Source organism: Anastrepha obliqua, chromosome 4 (genome assembly GCF_027943255.1).
Source record: "Anastrepha obliqua isolate idAnaObli1 chromosome 4, idAnaObli1_1.0, whole genome shotgun sequence".
Taxonomy (NCBI): Eukaryota; Metazoa; Arthropoda; class Insecta; order Diptera; family Tephritidae; genus Anastrepha; species Anastrepha obliqua.
In genome coordinates, this window is record NC_072895.1 from 62,917,509 (window position 1) to 62,940,958 (window position 23,450).

The window sequence follows — 23,450 nt, forward strand, 5'->3', positions numbered from 1 at the left end:
AATAAAAAACTTATACTGACGTTTGTGCCTTACGACAGTAGCTCTCCAATGAATGTTTGGAAATGTGGATCGATGGAATAATAATCAAGTTACGCCATCTGTTGTAAAACCGCACGAACTTATTCATAGTCCTATTAATTTTAAATCTTTATGCAGAATTGTCTGCTGGCACCGAAGCTTTACTAATGGCCTGCACCCCAGCCTCTACATGAGAGAAGGTTTACTGTATCTGAATTGAGAAATTTCGATTATAATGTATTTTGGTGAATATTGCGCTTGACAAAATTATTCATAAGCCTCATGATCGTATACCTGCTAGGAGCAGTGCTACCAAGCGTACGCCTATATGTCCTTTGGATGAATGCCACGGACTCTCTCTTGAAAGCGGCACACAATCCAAATTCTAGTTTCATTGTTCCAATCCTCCATTTTCGTAAAATATGAGGATCTATGAATAAAATAGAATTAAATAAAAATAAAGGAAAGTTATAACGTTTGTTTAAGTAGCACCTTTCATAAACCAACCTGTATTTTTTTTTTAATTTATATCTTTCTTCGAAATTTTGTCTATTTTTAACGTTAAATCCAATAGTCTACTTAAAAATATTTCCTTACGCAAACCAATCGTTCTAATTGTACTTTATTGTCGGCGTCATTGTCGCCTTCGTCGCGAGTGCGTCTTGGTGTGGCATGCAACATGTCGAGCGCTGGCATGTTACCGTTACTATGTCGTTGCTGTCGCTGACAAAGTGATAACACAACTGTTACACTACACTCTTCGCTAATGGTCCGAAAGCTGGCACCTACGCCCCGCCATACCAATGCGATCGAACGATAAATTCCAAGCGACAGCTGCATATTTTTGCTACAATTTAGCTGAGCGGGCGGACGAAAGGCAGCGTTGCATTAGGCGACTGAAATTAATTGCTGCGCTTTATGGTTTCAATGAAATGCGCAACAATTGCTTGCTGTCCTGTTGTTGGTATTGGTTTTGTTTTTGTTAATATTATTTTAAGTAAGGCTATACGAGCGAATTCAATTTATTTTACTGTTGCATATTTTAATTCCATTTGCTGTTGTTTCCCTTATTGTTGTTGGTATTATTGTTTGCTTTATTTCGTTTTGTTGGCGCTGCATTTGTACATTTTAATTATTTGCAATTCATTTTCGTTTTTATAGCTGTCACCGCCGTCGCCGCCAACATCTATTCGAACGGTTTTAAGCTTTGCAGCGCTCAACGCTGTGACGCCATAAAATCGCGAAATCATTGCACATTCGTGTATTCGGGTATTATTGTATGTATTTTTTTATGTATGTTCATAGTTGCGTTGTAGTTGTAATTGTAGTTGCAGGGGCTTTGAAATTCTCACTGGCGTTCATTGATCGTTGGTCGGCGGCGCTCGTCGTCTGTTGCCCGCTGCCTCTTTTGGAGTTTTATTGAAATTTCATGTTCATTGGACATTTTTCTATAATCTTGCTGACTTCATTGACTGCAACAGGCGCACATGTGATGATATAGGTATACATATGTATGTATAAATATAAGTATAAGTATACTATTAGATATGTATGTGTATGTGGAGTGTATATTGCGCTGGGCATGGAATACAGGGTGGTAGAGGCATCAACACAGGAAGGCATCACACAGTTAGGATTTAAAAGGATAGGAAGGGACAGGTGGGGTAGAGATGTAATACTCCTCAGCAAACGTTACAGATTTTTCTATGAATATTTGCAATTTGTCGAGTGGAAGATAATGTAGCACGTCCATTCTCCATTCATCCGATCCAAGAATTTACCATTTAAGTGAAACGAAAGCCGGACAGCGGCAGAGAAAATGCTTTGTACTATCTTCATTCTAGGCACAGTGCATCGGCGATGATGCCTATGGTGACCATATCCCATCCGCATAGATTGTAAACCGTAATTTGTTCTTTCAGCGCCCGTAGCTCACTCCTTCTGTGACTGAGCGGATATTTTGTTAAGACGCTGCCTCCCAGCCCACCCTTTTTTCAAGAAACACTTGATTATATTGCCGGTTTAAGTACAGGGTGGGCCCTATAGCGTTTGCTTTTTGAACACCTATTTTTTTGAGAATGGTAACACAAATGACATGTCAAATGTGTTCATGATTTACTTACACTTTTACATTTCGTAAATGGGACGCTATATGCTTGAACAAAATTAGGAAATATTGAAAACCTATTTCCAAAGTGGTGAGTCTTCTACTCAAACTGTGAGAAATTTGAAAAGAAATTCCAAAAAAAAAAGATTTGCCAACAAGACAATTTGTGGATCAATTTGTTAATCGTGTTCGTGAAAGTGGATCGTTAATGGATAAAACAACACGTGAACGTGCTCCTACAGTGCGTACACCCGAAAACATTGCTGTTGTAGCCGAAAATGTGCGTGAACATCCAACAACTTCAACTCGTCATCGTTCTCAAGAATTGAACATTTCACGCACTTCTTTGAGGAGAATTTTGCATAAAGACCTCGGTATGAAGGCTTACAAAGTTCAATTGGTGCAAGAACTGAAGCCTAATGACCATCCATTGCGTTTTCGGTTCGATCAATGGGCAGAAAATCGTTTGACCGAAGATTAGCATTTTTACCGAAAAATCATCTTTTCTGATGAAGCTCATTTTCACATCGGTGGCTACGTCAATAAGCAAAATTGTCGGATTTGGGGCTCAGAAAATCCACACGTAACTGTAGAGAAGCAAATGCATCCACAACGAGTCACTGTTTGGTGCGGTTTTTGGTCTGGCGGCATCATCGGGCCATTTTTTTTCGAAAATGAGCGATGAGCCGCGGTTACAGTAAATGGCGAGCGTTACCGTGACATGGTCAACGAGTTGTTCCCAAAAATTGAAGAAGATTACATGGACGACATTTGGTTTCAACACGACGGTGCAACTTGTCACACTGCCAAAGTTACACTCGAACTTTTGGCTAGCGTTTTTGAAAACCGAATAATCAGCCGAAATTCCGATATCAATTGGCCGCCTCGGAGCTGTGATTTAAGCCCGTTGGACTATTTTTTGTGGGGAGCCGTTAAGGACAAATGCTATGCGAATCATCCAGAGACGATTGATGCTTTAAAATACGAAATCGAAGTTGCCATTCATGAAATTGGAGCGCACGCAATCGAAAATGTGCTAAAAAATTGGGCTGATCGAATGGCCTACTGTAAAGCCAGTCGTGGCAGTCATTTGGACGAAATTATTTTTGATTCATAAATGACAATGTTCAATCTTCAAAATAAAAAAAAAAGTTTGAAAAAATATTTATTCGTTTTTTTCTTATAGCCGATTCAAAAAGCAAATTTTACATGGCCCACCCTATACTATTCGCACAGTTCTCATGAGTTTTATTGCTCAGAGCCTTGATGTATGATACTTGACTATTCCAGCTGTATTTGGTAGTAAAACTGACTTTGGTCCAATAAAACACTCCACGGATCCGCAGTTCGTCAATTAATCAACCAGTTCATTGCCTTGAATACCACAGTGTCCTGTCACCCATATAAGTTGAACCACATTCCGCCTTGCAACATAGTTTAGTCTCAACTCACATACCTGTATAGTTATGGTTGGTGTTTCAAGGGCTTTTAGAGCAGCATTATTATATATCCTTGCCACCTTTCGCCAACTATCCAGTCTGCTACTTTAAGTATTCCAAGACTTCCCATGAGAGACTGTTACCGTTATATCTAAAGCAGTAAAGCATCTGAAGTTACTGTCCAAATGCCATCCCGTTCCAATACCTTTTTCAGTCTTGGTGCCGTGCATGTAGAAAGTTCGTACCGAGCTCCTCAAGAAAAAGCTCTCCATTATTCTACTGCAGGAAAACTAACAACATACTGCCTTGCATAGGGGTTCCAGGTATTAGTTTGTAGTTGAGTGCAATAAACCGAGGGTGTTGCTTTGATTCTGACAAACGTTTAAAAATTCATTAATTCATTGTGTCCAGGAGTGGTTCTTCTCACATGTGACGTCTTACGTAATCAAGGAGACTCAATCGAGACATGTCTTGACAGTTTTTTTTTTGTTTTTGTAATCTGCCATATACCAATATTCGTATTATTTAATCCTTAGTATATATTCCCGGCGCAGAAGATGGATGATTAAGGCGGAGATGGAAAAGACGAACAAAACATGGAGTGAAGTTAAAATACTGGAGACCAGTGAAAACAATTTGTTGAGGAATATAGGAATAATATATTTTATCGAAAGTGGCTCTGACCAGCTCATCAAGTTCACCTAACAGAGTTCGAAATTTGCTGAATTCTCTCCTCATATTTTCGGCATATTCTAGCTCCTGAACTTCCCTTTTGGCGACTTTTGAGCAGAATTGCCTTTACAGTTGTTATAAAAATTCTCAAAAATTTTCAAAAAATTTGAAAAAAATCTTCGAAAATCTATATTAAGTAAGCGCTTTTGTAGAGCAAAGTATTTAGTTTTTTTTTTTAGATAATCTCGTTAATCACTGTTCTAGTTTTTGATATGAAATTTTAGTAAATTCAGTCGATTCTCGCCTACTTAATTGATGGATACCTCTAGTGGAAGGTCTACAACACAGACATTTTTTTAGGAAATCTGATTTTACAAGTTTAGGGATTCGAATTGGATCAGAAAATCATGGCCATTAAAGAAGAGTTCTACATGAAAATTTTTCGGAAGAAAAAACGCCACAAAATTTACTTTTAAGATTTTTCTTTGAATAAACTTGAAGAAAGAAATATATACACCAACAAAAGAAATGCATTTTAATAGGTGCAATTCTCCGATTACTATCTTTAAAAAAAATATTTTATCAATTCATACGGTCATTCATTTTTAAAGAAAGCAATGGGGCGCAGTTTATTCATTATATTTTATTAATGCAAAAATACGAAATACCCTTTTAGGGTGTTTGGCCGAGCTTTTCCTCGTATTGGTGGCGTAACGGCTTTCCACAAATGGAGGGGCCTACCGGCTCCGAACGGCAGATAGTTTTTTATGAGGAGCTTTAGTGGCAGAAATACATTCAGAGGTTTGCCATTTCCTGCCGAGGGACGACCACAATTAGAAAAAAAACTTTTTCTATCAATTGGTGTTTCATGCACGGAGATTCGGATGGTGACTATTCGGAATAGTAGCCACGCAGTAACCGATTAGAGCACGCCGTCTGCGGTATAACTTCTTGAGTATGAATTGCAACCTATGATTAGTGCTTCGCAAAAAAAAAAACACGGCGTTAACTGCAAGTATTGAGCTGCCTTTAAATTCCAGTCGTAACCGTCTACTAGTTCTAAAGGTAATTCCAATGGTCTTTCGGCTGACAAGCACCCTGTATCAGTACGCACATGTGGTATGTGTAAGTTTGTCATGACTATATTAAGTTGCTTCATTTTTGTTGGTTTTGCTCGTGTTGGTTTATTTTCCTAGGAACGCTCGTAGCATGTGACAGCCGCTCGGATTATTTATGGGTACACGCACCGTTCACCATGGCATCGCATTGAATCGGCGCATTAACGCAACAACAACAACAAAAACAAGTGCACTATTTGCTCTCATTTCTAGTGCTTAAGATGCTCCAGAAAGTGCTCCACTTTGCGACACTCCTCACAACCTCCCCACGGACGCCATGGACGCTTGGTGCTGCAATATTTGAATTATCCGCTCAATGGTTGTTAGCTAAAGTAGGCTGTGGTCATTGCAGTTGTTGTTGATGTTGCTATTGCCTGCCACCGTTGCTGCACGAGGCTGTTAATTAGCTTTTGCTATGTCACTTGGCAGACGCAGCGCTGCACTCGTTTTTTGTTTGTTTTGTTTTTGTTTGCTTTGCGAACCCAAGCTGCTTTCATTACACTGAATGGAGAATTTGTGACGGCAACAGGCAGCAGCTTTTACTTGCCACATGCGGATGCTGCACCAATTCTTTCAGTTATTTGATGTGTTTTGAATTTTTAAGTAGGCGACTTAATAGCCAGAAATGAATGGACAGGTCGGCCGACTGACAGACAGGTAGGTAGGCAGCTAGGATGGCCTGTGAGTTCGAGACTTCGAATAGCGGATAGCGGATGGCGGATGGATGGACACTGGCGGATGGTGTAGCGTGCATTTAGCGCTGCTTGTGATTTGTGGTATTTGTTCTTATTTTTAGTTGTTGTTACCATAGCCATTTCATTTGGCACATCCGCCGTACCACTAGCTGGCGGCTTTGCTCTGGCTCATGTCAACCACATTTTTTTTATTCTTTATTTCGTAGCAGCAACTAGACAACTGGAAGAGCTCCAACACATTGCTATCACCTTCCTCAATGTCGCTTTCGTCCTCGACGCCGTCGTGCACGTTGTTTGGTAATAAAAATTTGAATAGAAATTAATCTAATGTAGAACCGTTAGGCGTGCAGCAACTAACTCAACAATGCTTTTTTATTGTTATTTTTCTCTTTGTTTTATTTTATTTTAGTTTTTGATAAGCTGACAAGAAAGAGGAGCAGCATAAACTATGCAGCTCCACCTCAAAATGGCGATTGTTGCACGGCGGCGTTGGTGCAGATAGTGTTCGTCTTCTACTGATGTTGTTATTGTAGTTTACTGCTGTGGTTGCTCCAACAGCCAACACCAATAAATAATGAAAAAAATTGCATTTCCGCATGTGGCATGCACCACAGTTCGGTCTGTTTATGCGCTGACCGTCACGCCACGCCACGCCACACCAATGTTGAGGAGCTTAGAATGTTTTGAAGAGCTTAGAACGTATTGGCTAACTGACCGTCAAACTGGCGGCCAGACACTTGCGCGCGCTGTCTGCTCGCCTAGTGGGACGCCTTCTCGCTGGCATAGCTCCTTTTTGATTGCACATGCAAATCCATGCGCGATCGCTACACTGCGCCACTACACCACCATGCCATGCCGTGTGTCATGCCACAGCTGCGGCGTTCAAGTGCATTGTGGCAGGCCAGCGTTGAGCGCTGTAAGCCGCTTGCAACTGCAATGATGATGAAAAGGATGTGCTGCTGCGACGATGATTAGCATCAGCAAACAACACACACATACGCATACACATACGTGTGGTGGTTTTTCGCTTTCTTTTGGCTTGAGATTTTTTATTGCCCAATGCTTTTAGAGATGCGCCTGTCTGATAAGGCAGACGCTGAAGTAGTAGCAGTCAGTTTTTTTGCTCTTGCGCATGCTCGATCATGATGGAAAGCTGCATTTGAAATATACACATTTGCTTCTGTTGCTTACTTTGCTTTGAGATACGTCTGTGTATATGTACGTTTTCTGTTACCTTGTTGCCATGTCATTGAATTGCTTTGCATTTTATAATAGCAGATGAAAAAAGTTCGTTTATAGAATTATAAAAATATTAGAACTACACAAAATTTGGTTGCTTGCATGAGGAGGGTAGGGACTTTTAAAATGCATGAATTACCTTATCTCTGACTAGTATGGCCTACCATTTTAGGTGCCCTAATCGGTTTCGGGGGTTTAGGACAAATTTTAAGTATTGAGCTTTTTATTGATGCAGTGCATTTAATAGCTGCGGCACAGATACTTATTTATTTTGTATTTAATTTTAGTATTTTTTTTAGTGAAAATGTAGTTCATCCTGCTACAAAAACTTTATAAATCCTAGTGCAAATGAAAAAAACTCAACAAATGTTCATCAAAAGTTTTAGCTTTTAATAAGATTTTTAATTTCGAGTATGATGTTTTATAGCCCACTGTATTTTTGTGAATAAAGAGCAAGCTGAAGTTGCTCAAAATTCGCGTTGATTTTTGTAAATTTTTTGTGCTTATTGTCTTGCGCATTTTCTCTATATAATGAATGCTCCACGTGTTTTTTTACTATATATTGAAGTAATCATATAGACATAACAAAACTCAGATTTTTCTGGTTGTAAAAGTATATGCATCCGTAAAGAATGTGCTCTACAATGCAATTGCAATAGACACGAAGAAAACGGTAACGTCCGAAGACACCGCCCCTCCATACACGAAAAACAGATGCAATGGTAGCGCTAAGAGTCAACCCATCTTCGAACGCTTCTGGTGTTAGACGGGCGCCTTCCAATGAACTTAAGGAAAGTGGTATACTTAAAATTCTAAAAAAAGCGATATCTCAAAATGCACCAATTGAAGAGGAATATGTAGCGCTAATAAAATCGTTTCCCATATTATAAATGGTCGAATGCACGAATCTTACCCTGAATCATAAACTGGCCTTAGGCCACACCGATTGTGTGTTGACCACGTAAACAGCCTTCGTGTAATAGTAGAGTAACGCGTACAATATCATTACATTATCTAATATTTATTGACTTTGTTAAGGTATTTGATATTCTTCACAGGAGGCTATTTGGGCCGCGCTCCGGTGTAAAAGGATTCCTGAAAAAATAATTACCTTCATAATAAATTTATACACAGACGCACGCTACCGAATTCTGTCTGAAGCACAATTAAGAGATCCAATAAACGTAAAATCTGGATTTAAACAAGGCTGTTGTTCACTTTTTCCAACTCTCTTTAGCGTTGTTCTGAACGTCATTTTATGCCAGGCTCTAGTTAGTCAGAGAGGCATCACATGGCGTCTCAGTGGATCCTCGATTTCGTCGATGATACTTGCATCTTTGTGCGCCACTACGACGACTTGGCACAAAAACTCGAATCGACACTAGCATCCAAAGTGGCACTCAAAATCAATATCTCTAAAACCAAGGACATGCGTATAAATACAAAACGCACCTGTTCATTCCTACTAAGCTCAACACTTATAAAGGAGGTTAAAATTTTCTGGTATCTATGAAACATTATATTGACCTCTGGCGGCTGTGCCGAAGACATCGAAAACAGAATAAATAATTCGCAGCAAGCATTCGGGCAACTGAAAAACATCTGGAGCTCCTCATACCTGTTGCGGTGCACTAAATTAAAAATATTTAGCTCAAACGTAAACGTAAAACTTGTTGGTTTGCAGTTTCATAGTCCAATAAATTCTAATACAATAGACTTAAAGTTTGAAGTTGCTGAAAATTCTCGCTGATTTTTGGTAAGTTTTTCTCGGAACGGTGTTAGGCATTTTCTCCATATGAGATAAAAAAATTTTTGGGTATTATCAACATTCAACGAGAATTGTGTGTCAGTTCAAACTTGGTCTTTATTATACTATAATTGAATGGGCTGTAAAACTGCATACGGAAAAATGTCCAAAAAGGTCTGAATGAATAGTGAGAAGTTTTGATGGAAATTGATTGAATGTTTACTAATTTTACCCTCAGTTTGAATTATGTGGTTTATGTTACAGAATAAAATGTATAGGGTCCGCCATATAACTTTACGGAATTAAAAATGCTATAAAAAAGAAACTACTCAATATTTTTCCAAACTGTTTTTTTTATTTTAAAGTACAATCCTTCCGGTTAATGATGGAACACAACTTCATTCATATCGCTGCCTCGGCTAGCCATGCACCATCCCATACGATCGGTCCAATTTTTCAACACATTTTCGATTGTATGCGGCTGTATTTCAGCTATGACATCGCGTATGTTGGTCTTCAGTGAATCAATTGTTGCTGGTTTGTTGGCATAACATTGGTCTTTGACGGCATCCCAAAGATAATAATCCAACGGCGTCAAATCGCAGCTCCGAGGCGGCCAAACGATATTAGAATTTCGGCTGAAAATGCGATCTTCGAAGACAGTGCGCAAAAGATTGATCGTAGCATTCGCTGTGCGGCAAGTAGCGCCATCTTGTTGCAACCAAATGCCACCAATATCCTCCTCTTCAATTTCTCGGAACAAAAATTCGTTCAACATGGCCCGGTAACGCTCTCCATTGACGGTTACGGCCACTCCTCGCTCATTTTCGAAGAAAAATGGACCAATGATGCCTCTCGACCAAAATCCGCACCAAACAGTGACTCGTTGTGAATGCATCGGCTTTTCTTCGAGTGCGTGCGGGTTTTCTGAGCCCCAAATGCGGCAATTTAGCTTGTTAACATACCCGCCGAGATGGAAATGAGCTTCATCCGAGATGATTTTTCGGTAAAAGTCTTCATCTTCTTCAAGTCGATCCCAAGCCCATGAAGCGAAGCGAAAATGCATTGGGTGGTCGGTCCTTTAAGCGTATACACAACCATTTTCGTTCAGCGGAAGAATAAAACTAATTTTCTGTCAAATCAGATGACAGCTAAGTGTTACCATTCTCCAAATAATACCTAGTTCAAATCCGTAACGATAGCCCGCCATCTATCGTCATCTATATTATTATAAACAAAAATGTGATTAATTCAAGAAAAAATATAAAAAGAATTAAGTAAAAATATAGCCAATATATGTGACCTTACAGTTATGTCACTCACAATATTGCTGTTCTCTGCATAAATTCGACGCAGAAAATTTCTGGATTCCCCCAAAATATTTTAAATATTAAATTGCTTGTTTTCGCTGGAAGTTAGTCTTTTATTTGTCTACTGACATGAAAAATGCATCATCTTGTTGAAGTAACCAATTTTGCTCAAAGCCGGAGGCTAGAAAGGAAACAAGACTGCTTTAGATAACAGCTACGTAGCCACCGCTGCTCAGTCTACTCGAACAAACCAGCAGCTTCAATATTTTGTGTAGGAGATTTTTACACACATCATGACATTTCGTCTACCGCGTTTTGAAAAGTGTATAATTGCACATGTCGTACCGGTGCCCATTTAGGTTGTGTGGGTCATTAAATTAAAATTTTTTCTCATCTTAAAAAATTACGTGAAGAGAAGTTTTTACTGACATTTAAGAAGCAACCCCAATAACTTGTAACCCTTCACCTTTTAGACTGGAAATTTGCTTCTATGCAAATTATGAGGACGTTTTTCCATAAAACAATGAAATGTTATTTACAATTGTTCATGCAAAACAACCCAGAATTGAAGTAAAATTTTTATGTACATACAACTCTGTGCAGAACATTTGTGTGGGTTGAGAAATTCCTGTGCAGAACCATGATGTCGGGCAATTATATTGAAAAGCCAGAAAACCATGGGCAGAAATTAGTTTGGTGGTCAAACAAAGTTTTCATATTTGTGGAAATACTGTGTAAAGCTTCATTCTGAGCCATTTTTTTCGTAAAACATCTTATCCCGTTATTGTCTCTCAGAGTAGGTCTTCTTAATCCTTTAATTGACAAGTGTTTTAAAAGTGCGCTTTAAAAACTTAGTTAATCTTTTTAAAGCTCTTCAAATATATTCTTTGGAAAATTTTTCTGTTGGCCTTCTTATTTGAAGAGTCCCCCTGGTCTAGCGCTCGAAAATTTAGCGTATTTTCAGGATGCTTTTTAGAATAAAAATGATATTTAAATATTTTAGGCTTTTTATTTAAGTTTTTTATAACAAAGAAAACATTTTTTAGTTTATAATTTAAAAAATGGTTTCAAAAATGGCGCTGAAGTTTACCCTCCCAAAAAATTGGAGCAGGATAGTGTTGCCCATTTTGGCTCTATTTATCTGAAACACAAAAACCAAAAATATTATTAATCAGTATGACTGCAGCTATGTCCCGTACTAGAATAAAAAAATAAAAAAAATTTGGCAAAATGGTGCGATTTTGAATTTGACACTCTAAAAATCGGGGTTTTCAATTTTTTAATCAAAAAAATACGAAATAATTGAAATAATAATATGGTTTTAGTACGGGTTATAGCCGTTGATGTTGTGAACAACATATTAAAATTGATGATTCAGTTGAATAATTTTGTATTTTGACAACAACAGGCCGAAAAAAGTCGTTTCGAGATAAATGAGTTGAAAGTTTGAGGTACAGGAGCGCGCGAACCGCTCTCTACCTAGTTAATGGGCTGTGGAAGCTATAATATTGGGAATTTTCGCATGAAAATTTCATAATGCATTCTTAAGATGCTATACTTTCGAAATATCGAAAAACAAAAAATCCATTTTGTGAAATTTCTTGACCACCGGGTCCCCTTAAATTTTATGCGATTAATAAAAATTGCCAAAAAATTAAAATACCTGTGTTATGAAATTTTGAAATTAGTTCAAAACTAATGCCAAATTTGCTAGTAACTTAAAGCTTGCATTCTATGTATTATAACAAAATTTAATAAGTTCTTAAACTGCATACCAAAAACTTTTTTCGAAATTCTTTTATTCTTTTATCGAAAACCGTTAAATTGTAATGAATTGTGTAATTTTTCTATATAGTTTGCAATTTGAAATTATATGGTTTTTGAGCTGTATATTTATTGCGATAATAAGCTATATTTTTATAAAACAATAACAAAAGTTCAACAAAGCAAAAGTAAAATAGTCAAATCTGGTAGAAATGGTGGTACATCTGCTTGTGTTTGTTGCGGGCTATCGCAGTGGATGCTGAATTTCAGCAGAACTATAGCCCAAAAGACTTTTATAAACCGAAATTCACAGAAAATTATGGTTTTTGAGTTTATACGCTTTCTTAAACTGTGGCTTTTAATCCAAAAAATTTGCTCCTTCATATAACAATAGCCCAGAAATAACCTTCGTCGAAATTCGCTATAAGAGGATACCCACATTTACAAATGTAATTTACCAATATCAAAGTTATCGATTCTCATCGCCAGCAACTCTCTTCCTTTTTTTGCACATATTTTATGCCATTTCTGTGCACTTTTAACAGTATTTTGTCGAATTTTCATATAAAAATGTATGCAAATAAATGTCATGTAAATAAGGTTACTCATACGCCCCGATGCATAGATCAAAACCAATACCAAGAACAAAAACAAAAACAAGGGAAATGAGAAACGAGAAAAACGCTGATTGATATGCACGCACGCAAAAAAAAGACACACACGCAAGCAGCAAAAACTACAATGGAGTTGTGTTGGCTATTTTCACAATTACAACAACACTCACAATAACAAATACAGCCAATGCGTGAAATTTGCATACAAAAGTGGCTGCGTTGAGTGTCCACTTAATGCAATCATGCAACGCCTATAGCTAGCTAAACTCCACAAAATTTTAGCAGTACTTCAAATGTTGTTGTTTTATTGTATGACAACAAAAGCGTGCATGGAAAAGCGCTGGAAGCACGCGTATGTGCAAATAACATGTATACATATACATATGTATGCATGCATGTAATGATGTATGTATGAGTACATGTGCGTACGTGTATGTTGATTACATTGCAACTAATTTGAATGCGACATTTTGACTTCGATCGTCGCCACGGCGGTCCGCTTGGCGTCTGCAATCAGTTGCCTACAGCGTATTCCTCAAAAAGATTTCCTGTGATTGGCTGATGTGGTTGTTGGTTTGGCTGTGGTTGTTGCTGTTGCTGCCGATTTTTTACTTTTTGCTTTTGCTGCACTTGCCGATTTATCATTTCCATGATTAATGAGGCAATTTCGTAAAATAATTGGAAAACATTTTTGCGCGCAACACCACCGAGCCGCTGCTACCCATCACCACCAGCGCGCACATTCTTTGCTTATTCCCCATACTCTGCGCGTTATCCCTTCTTCCACGCTCTGTGGTAGTTTTGTCCTATGTAACTGTGTTGCGCTCTCTTTTTGCACTTCACTGCAAGTGTAAAGCATCGTGCCAGCATATTGGTATTGCATCCACTGCTCCCCACCAGCTTTGCATCACTTCGTTCACACTGCTGCCTCTTCCGTATATCTTCTCTTGCGCCTTGCCTTACTTTGTTGCTTTCTACGCGCTTTGCTTCACTTAACATGCGTCGATTTTTATCGCTTCTCAGCATTACCATTGCCTTTAGTGCTTTGCTTGCTTTTTCTCCTTCTCCTGCCGTCACAATTTCCGCTGTGTTGCACTGATCGCTCAAGATTAGCACAAGCATGCGTGCGTAATCGAAGACGCACGATAAGGTCGCGTTGCAAGTACAGCTATTTCTGTGTACCAACATGATATGCCCATACATGTGTATATATTCTTACAAGACATTGAATTTTTGGGGCAACTACAGTGTTTTAAGGCTAATGGAGTTTGGTAATACATATTTGACATATGTAGGTATATACATATGTACATATACTTTTATATAATTTTGGGACCAGACCACGAGTTCAAAGGATCCATCAGTGTGGATTTGAGTGACCGGTAGGAAAAGATAAAACGATTTTTTTTCAAAAATTCCGAGAAGACATAACGTTCAGAATCGAAAGAAATTGCGTCCTTCATTATAATATTAATATCGGTTCAATATATACATTCGAAAATAACCTTTGCAAATTAATTAAAAAAAAAAATCCAAAAACAAAAAACGCCAAAAAGTAGGTAGTGTTATTTCTTACTAGAAATTAGCAACCACAGGGAAAAACTCCTGAAAAATAGCCCAAAGTGTGTCTAAGATATATATAAGGTATAATTTTCTATCTCCTTTTCCTCTACGTTATATCTTTTTTCTCGCTCGTGGAACGAAAATGCCCAAAACGTTGCATGGCCTTGAAATTTTACTCTCCATTCTCGCTTGTCCATCGACGCCTAAGAAGTTTCACTTCAAAAAAAAAAAAACAAAAAAAAAAACAAAAAAAAACAAAAAAAAAAACAAATGTTTGACGCAAAAAGTAGGGAACAAATGAAGCACTACCCTGGGCGAGCAAAAATGCATACGAACTATCCTAACAGCCTTATTCTTAGCTAAAATCTGAAGTGAATGCCTTCTCAAGAGCGATTTTTCTTAAGATAATTTCTTGTGAACTTATTCTCTTTCAAAAAAACAAAGAAAGCCTTATATGCTTCATCACAGCAAGTTGAAAAGCTGTTTGCAGTTAAACAGTTCTCGATTGTCTTATGGTTTGCATATTGCGATGAGTGGTTATCTCTCTCAGAAAGGCCATAGGTAATTAAAACTGAAATGTTTCCCCATTATTTTTGATAATAATAAATAATTAAGAACCATTTACATGCAGGTAAACATATTTTTTTATTTCTCTGTTTGAACATTAACGCTTTAGGGATGCATTATCTTTTCTGTTGGTTTTTCGTCATGGAGAAAATAATCCAGAATGTTTGCCCAATATTAGACCGTTAGCCAGCTCTCAGCGAATTTTACGGAATGAGCTGAGTTGCTTACGTAACTGGGGTCACGAAGCGGTTTGTTTACGTAAAAACTAAGACTACGTTGCTGATATATGAAAAAAATCAACGCATTATCATTTCGTTGCCGTCTGAACAACGACTGATTGGACTAGTGTGTAAAAATCTGTGAAATGCATCTGCGTAATTCGGCTAACGAAGCCCCAGTGACGCGGCAACCGAAGTTACTATCATAATTTTGTTTGTTACCATTGTTAATGGGCAAACCAGTAATCTATGGCTCCTTTTTTGCTTGTGATCTGCTTGTTGATGCGCACAGTTTTGCTCTCAATTGAGATGGATTGAGCTTTTGCGCTTTGTTAAATATACCAAAATGTACCAATTCTGATAAATATCGCAGTTGTACCTTTATTATTTATTATAATCTTTAATACTTAGAATACGTGAAAAATGTATGCGATTTTTTTTTAAATCCAGTAGATGAGATACATAAATTGCAATTCCTACTATTCCATACGAATCTGGAGCGCCAACTGTATAACCGAATTTTTTCCATTAATTTCCTTATCGAAGATTTAAACATAGACTGGCCTAAAAATATGTTACTACTGTAGTTTAATATGATCGGCGTTTTTTAATACGTGAAATTATTATTTGTTTTACGGCATCTTTTAGGCGCTCCTATTTTTAATTTAGCAAATTTGTGTTACCATTTTTGCGCAACGAATTTCAAAACTACTCTGCCTTTCGTACTCTTTCGCATATATTAACTTCCATCAACACACTGTGGCGCACAAATCCCACACAACGAAAATTCCAATTTGCAGCATTTCGGTTGGTTCGTGTGCCATGTGTACCGTGTAACTGTACTTAAGCTGAAGCGGCGCGCTTGCGCCACAAATTGTGGCAGCTGCCACAACGAGGCAAGAGGTTGTATAAGAGGAGGAAAATGAGTAGCCGGCAGAGAGCACGGCGCAGCGTCGATGATAGATATGGGAAGCGCATTAAATTGTTTATTAGTGAACGCATGGATGGACGCTTTTGACCGCTGGGTGAGAAATTAAATACGGCGCATACGAGTAGGTATGTAAAAAAAGTGAAAAAAAAACAAGTAAACAAAAAATAGCACAACGAAATCTAGGTGTGCGCTTCAGTGTCGCAGTGGCCACAAATCAATTGTAAAATTTATACGATCACAGCGAGGTGTTTGGCCGCGTGAGTTATGGCTGCTTGTGGCTGCCACAAATCTGCAACTGACCTGTGCCTAAAGCCTAAAATACGATTGCTACACTGCAAACATTTCTTCTACAGATGGTCAAGGTGTTGATACATAAGTGTGCCTCCGTTCCCAATTTCAGTACAAGCTCTTTGCTGGCGGCGGCCGAAGGTCAAAGTCGAGCTGAAAAAGAGTGAGTGCCGCAAAAGTCAGAGCTCTTGTCTGTTACTGATTAACGCCGTTGCTGCCGCTTGGCTATTATCAGTGATGCGATCGCGGCGAAGATCAGATAAGCTGCATAGCAGCGATAGGTGAACTCAGACATATCAGAACATGCCACAACAAACAAACAAATATGTATGTCTTAAGGAGAGAGAAAAAAAAAGAAAATACAATCAACAAAGATAAAATAAAAAAAAGACAAAAACAAAATTCTTCAACCAACTTTGTTCTCATTTCCGCCAAACGTCGTACGCTCAAATGCATGGCAGCGGACAAGTGACACCTAACAAGGTACTGCAATGCCAATATGGCGCGCAAATGTTGCACGAATGTGCCATGTGTTCAGCAGGAAAGCTATAGGAGCAAGAGGAGGCTGTGATGGCTAAAATAGCCACGGCGATTGCGCGTCTCTGATAGATGTGCGACCGCTGCGCTTACCAAAGCTATTCGCTGTTTGTTTTTAACATTTTTTGTTGTTATTGTAGTTGTTGCATTGAAATCAAATTCGTTATTCGCTAGTGTTGCATATAAATTTCACAGATAACAGTAATAGCCGGAGTATGCGCTATTTGTGGACTGTCCGCGCACTGTTCTCATATCCGTATCGCGGTGGTTCAAGCGTCGTCGCATGTTTTGGCTCGCAAATGATTTGCGTTGCTGATACCCGCAAAGCATCTCCAATGCATTCATGCACACATACACATGCACATATATATATTTGCATACAGCAATGTCCTATCTATTAGATTATGCTTTAGTTTTCAAAGCGCTGCCGTCTGTCGCCGTGTCGTGGCATCGTGTTGTTCTCATTTAGCCCCACAGTTGATGCGAATTTATCACAAAGCGACAGCGGAACCGCTGCTGATGCATGTGATTGGCGCAGTTGTAATGCTGGTGATACTCACTCAGATGGTGGGTGCAGTGGGAAGCGGGAGAGCGCAGTTGCGCTTGGTCTAGTTATCGGCTATTGCTATTCTTAGTCGTATTTAGGAGATATCAAGGAGTTTAAAAATTATTTATTTCCTTGTAAGGTTGGTTGTGGGAATATTTTTTCTTCTATTTTCTACATATATGTATATATGGAATTATTATTTTAAGGAATTTCCTATCAAATTCATAGATTATTTCTGTCGTGCGTCTTGATATTGTTCCACAAATGGAAGGAGCTACTGTTTTAAGCCGACTTCGAATGACAGATATTTTTTATGAGAAGATTTTTCATGGCAGAAATACTTTCGTCGGGGGTGTGCCATTGCCTACCAAGGGGGGCGATCGTTATTAGAAAAAACTTTTTCTTAATTTGGTTTTTCATGGTGGAGATTTCAATCTGACTACTTCGAATGGGAGTCGCTCACCGACCCATTCGGTTACGACGACCGTAGGTAATTTGTTATTCAACTAATTGGCTCAATGGTGCATATTTCTTTTTGATCTCTGCCTCTTACAAAATATAACCTGAAAATACGTTTGTATGTAAGCTGATAACTATTCACAAAGCCCACTGATTTGAAAAAACGTTTTTGTATTTTCATCTAATTCTCCCTGAAATGTGTTTGCCGACGTCAACTGCATAAAATAAGAAGGGAAGCATGTCTGAAAGCCTAAAATTTATTTTCAAAATGCAAAACATCAAAAATTAATCCAGCGTGTTTTCTTGTTATAAAGCTCTGAAATGCTTACTATCACTGTGCTTTGTTAAAATTGATTAATTACTTCGTTTGATATTAAAAAAAAAAAAAAAAAATTCTGAAAAAAAAATGGTTTTGAAGAAAGAAATTTGTTTCCAAAAATTGCTATTTGTGTTCACTGTGGACCAATTTTCATTAAGCGGGATTAAGTAGACAAGACAAAGAAAAAAATGTATTCCTTCTGAAATAGAATATCTACTGATTTGTTGTTGTGTTACTCACTCATCTTCTGGTATATACTTTATCTTAACGTAAGAGTATCGCATGCCGGCTCTTTTTATATAATTTGCGCTTAAACTCCTTGGTTGGGTTTTGACCGAGCTCCTCCTCCTATTTTTGGCGTGCGTCCTGATAGTGTTCCAGAAATGGAGAATCTGTCGCCTCTGATTGGCAGATGGTTTTCATGAAGAGCTTTTTCAAGCGAGAATTACACTCGGAGGTGTACCATTGTCTGCTGAGGAGCGACCGCTGTTAGAAACAACTTATGTTCTACCGAGTAGTATTCACGCACCAACCCATGCGGCTATGGCGGCCGGGTCTTTAATAGCTGTAAATTTAATATAAGTATATGCAAGGGTGAGCTTCAAAAGTGTTATGAAACTTATGATCACCAGTTATCACACCAGAAATTATAAGTAAAATCAGCAGTACAATGTTAGAGAATCGGCGAGTGCAGGTGCTCGAAATTGAAGAGGCTACCATCTTATTTCATAGGTCAGCGATTCCAGTTTTGCATAAATATTGGAATATGAAAATAGTGGGTGCCATGTCACGTGTACCTACAATTGACCGCAAATGCCAATGTTCGTCAATATCAAAGGAGTGTTTGGCAATGTTGTTTCGCAACCCGAATAAATTCACAGTCGATACAGCGAACTTTTCGTGAGCAATCGTAGCCGAAGAGGTTGTGCACTAACAATGTTTTTGGATGTGCGCTGTTTCTTGAAAAAATACTGGCGTCTGATATTATGACGAGCTGTTAGATCGAGTCAAGATCAATTTAAAGAAAAAGCAAGCATATGTGGCGAGCGAAAATGATTCTTTCTCTCAAAGCACGCCCCGGCGTACAAGCAGCAATAGTAAAAGGTAATAACATAAACTACTATAGAATACGAATAACTCTCCATCCGCTATTTCCTATTTCTAAATATAAAGAGTGGGCTCAGGGGTAAAATATTTCAAAGAAATGTACGCTTATTGCGAGGGCTCGATGGAATCTTTGTATTTGGGAAGCATCAGAAAATTTGAGAATCGTTTGACGAGCTAGAAGGAGACTTTAATAAAACATAAACAGATTTTTGGCTGAATAGGGTGTTCCTAATTTAAATTTTTAGAAATTCAACTCCTTATTTAAATTTTTAGAAACTCAATGATCCACTCATTTTTTTCTAGAAACTGTTATCACTTGCATAGATTCATGTAGGATTTCCCTTTAGAATATATTGCATTGTGAGCAGAATACAAACAAGGCCTGGATGAAATACACCATCACAGCGGAGAAGCGACAGCTATGAGAAACTATTTTTGATATTTCATATCCATACGACATCAAATCTAGTCTGACATCAACCGAATTCCAGTCACATATAACCCTACTCGGCTGGGTTCTCATAAGTCTAGATTTGCTTCAAATTACTTATTAAAAAAATTACGCATTCATTGAGTAGCAAAATAGGAATTTCAGTTTTTGAGGCTGCCATCATTAGAGGCCAATAACTAGCAGTTGTGTATGAAGAATTTTAGTTGCCCAGTGAGACCCGCGTTGCTCTGGCATATTTATGTTCTGAATATTGTAACTAGTATGATAAACTCCTACTTAAGACGTACTGAGCATGCGTCCTGCGACCCACGGATGACACTAACCACCTTTTCAAATGCTATCACAAATTCGCTCATTTAATACTACCCTCTCTCTTCTCTTCTCCTCTACCGGCAGGTAAGATTAACGCCGACTGTTGTAAGGTTAGACACCCGTAAGCTGCTATACCAACAACAACTGATGGTTCAACCGATTGCATAAGCCCATAAATTAAATGTCATACTTACTCTATACCTTTCTTCCTTTTTTTTCTGTGAAATTTTGACAACGTCAACGCTGGCTAGGCTGTGACATTAGCGTTGTAGAACTAAGTCTCGAATGGTAACAGAATGAAAGCATTCGGCATTCTTAATTCGATTGTAATCACTGGTCCTTAAAGGGTTAACTTAATCTTATTCGAAATTGTTTTCTGTTTTTCTTTTTGTTTTGAAGTTTTATATATGATTATTGTACTGTAAAGTTCGAGCTTTAATTTGCGAAGAGATAGAAGTCTCTAGCGCCAGGTTATTGAGAAAAGTAGGGGTAAAAACCTATTAAAATACGTTTTTAGAGGTTTTTACCTCCATTTTTCTCAAAACCATGGCGGAATGAACGCTTAGACACTAAAAACGTGTAAGGGCAATGGAAACCTATTTTTGTTCACCCTAGAGTCAAAATTTTAGGTGTAGTTCGTCCGGCTAACCTATTCTTTCAGAAAAATGATGGCCTCTAATCAAGTGAACCGGACTGTATGTACACCCCGCGACAAAAGAATAGCAGATCAACATTTTGACCAGTATTGTTTTTTTCTTTTGGAGAAAAATTGTAAAAAATGTAAAAAAAGGGCTTTTAGAAAAATCAAACTTGACTTTATTATACTTGAAGTCATTAAGGCATGCCAACATTCCTTTGAGAAAACTTTGAGGAATTTTTCTAATTTTTTTATGAAATGTAAATAAAATTTCAGCCATTTACGCTTTCAGTAAATATACCTGAAATAAATTTAATAAATATATTCGTCAGTAAATTCTATTTCTATTTCGTATTCGAAGACCCCTGTACTAAGTAACACATTTTGTTACCTACGCGGTTACAAGCAATCAACTGTTTAGTGCTTGTGCGATCTGCGTGTGTTTTAAACGCACGTGCCGAGCTGCTTCTTGCAGTGGCTCGACTAACATTAAGAAAAAATAATAATAATAATATTCATCTATTTAAAAACTATAGTCAAATATAATATTCAGCTCCATTTTCATATACTACCATATTTGTGGATTATCCTTCACAAATTGCACGTACGATTTTAATAACGCTTTGGTAGTTCGCGCATATTTACTGAAAGAAAGACTAAATTTAATTCTTATTTTCCACTGGCTCAGCCATTTTGTTCTCTTTTGCTGTGCTTTTTGAAAACTTAAAACTAAATTTCACGACTTATTTAATTTTTATATTATAAAGACCTTTATAAAATATTGCAACTATTACCCCTCTTCTTTTTCTTGATTGATGCGTCTGCGCCTAAGCGCTTTTGGCTAGGCGCAAGAAACCGCGCAAGTCTTTTCTTTTTCGTGCTAACCCGATCTAGTTGAACACATCAAGTGAAGTCTTGTTCCTCTCCATCTGATCTCTCCAACGAAAAGGAGACTTTCCTCTTCCTCTGCTACCACCAGCTGGTACCGCGTCAAATACACTCAGAGCCGGAGCGTTTGTATCCATTCGGACGACATGGCTATTGTCCTAGAATACCAAAATCTGTTTCGGGTGTTATAAATAAACTTCAGAATTTACTTATCTGCCCAGAGAGAAGACATGCAAAAAGCTTTCTTATTTCTAAGAATTGTAATTAAACACCGTGGAGTTGGGATGAAAAGTTTGTGGAATTTTTTTAAATGTTGTACAACGTTTGGAACTTGGATTTACATATAATATTATTAATATTTACTACATATTTGTATACCATATAAATATTTATATATCTAATATATACTCGTATGCATATAATTTTATAACAAAAAATAATAAACACTAAAAAAATGAAAAGAATAGTGGTCAAAATGTTTGTGTGCTATCATTTTTCGCGGACTGTGCAATAAAAGACCTTTTTAAGAATTTTGATTTGTTTCATTAACCCTTTAAAAGAAAAAATTCCCAAAATGTGCTTATTTTTTCCGCCGCTTTAGTAGTCTAACATCTTAGAGAACCACAAGATATTAACTCAATTTAGCTGCTATTGACCCGTCAACGCCACCGATTAAGCTGTCAGACTATTTTCGATTAAAATTTGACATACTTTAAATGAATTTTCACTCAATTGAATTTGCGCACAGCAGTTGGAAATATGTATAACACATACCGTTGTTGTTTTTCTTGCGCTGTGGCTAGGCTTAGCGGCACGACGCTGTTTGTAAGCTGCGCCTTGGAAAAAAGCGGAGTATGAAAGAAACTTAAATGTGTGCCAATTTCGAGTTTCCTGCTGCTTAAAATTTTACTGCAAATTAAAAAAAATAATAATAAAAAACTATATAAAAAATAAAAAAATTAAAAAAGAAAAGCGAAAAATATATCAGCAGAACACTTTGCAAAACAATTTAAATATAAATAAATAGAAAATTAAAAAAAAAAAGAAATAATGGAAAATTGAAAATCCAGCTCTATCAGATTTACAGGCATACAATGTATGCTTTTAAGTGTGTGTATGTGTGATAGTAGCGCCACCACATGCAGCGCGCCAGTTGGCTTTGGCTGACGATTTACAGGTGTCGAGCGCGACTGTCGACTTGGTAAGCGTTTTTGTTTATTTCTCTTTTTGTTTTTGTGTTGAATTTTAATTTGCTAGCGTTTTTCTTACTCAATTCTTATTTCTTGCTGCAATCACAGGATCATGGGTGTTGCTCTGGTTGATTCGGTTGCACATTGCTGCTGCTTTGGCTGCTGTTGCCTCGTTTGCTAATCGATTTTGCGGCCAAATGTGTTATTATGCGAGAAAATTGCTGGTATACAGCGTAAATAACATAAATGTAAAAGCGAAAAATAAAGATATGATTTTCGAAAAATATCGTGTGTACACAAATAAGAGCAATCGCAGCAGCAGCTACAGAAATAATAATAACCATAATAACAACAACAACAACAGTGCAGCGCAGCGCAGCTACATAAAGTGGCATTAAATCGAATTGCATTTGTAATTCTGGCGCGTATATAGCGTTGGAATGTTACAGCTGCAATAGCAACAGCAACAACACATACTGTGAGCATAACATACATATTATATGTATGTGTATAGGTGCATGTATAGCAATAACAATTGCGTCAATGCAAAGCAATAAATAATAATTAGGAGGCCATTATTGCAACAGTCGGCCAACACGCCCCACATCCGTTCAGCGGCAGTCGCGGCCGCTACCGACTCCCCTTTTGCCACTGCTGCCAGCATTCCTCATTGTTGTTATTGTTGTTCCTGTTGTGATTGCTGCGTTTGTCAT

General features: G+C 37.8%; 1 protein-coding gene across 1 annotated transcript in view; it reads left to right on the forward strand.

Moving 5' to 3' along the window:
- The window catches only part of LOC129244185 (protein grainyhead-like), an 85,099-nt gene extending 61,964 nt beyond the window's left edge, over positions 1-23,135 (forward strand). Inside the window, exon 4 of the mRNA XM_054881798.1 lies at positions 22,970-23,135. Within this exon, the coding sequence (XP_054737773.1) occupies positions 22,970-23,135 (166 nt within the window). The remainder of the gene's footprint in view (positions 1-22,969) is intronic.
- The last annotated feature ends 315 nt before the right edge of the window (positions 23,136-23,450 follow it).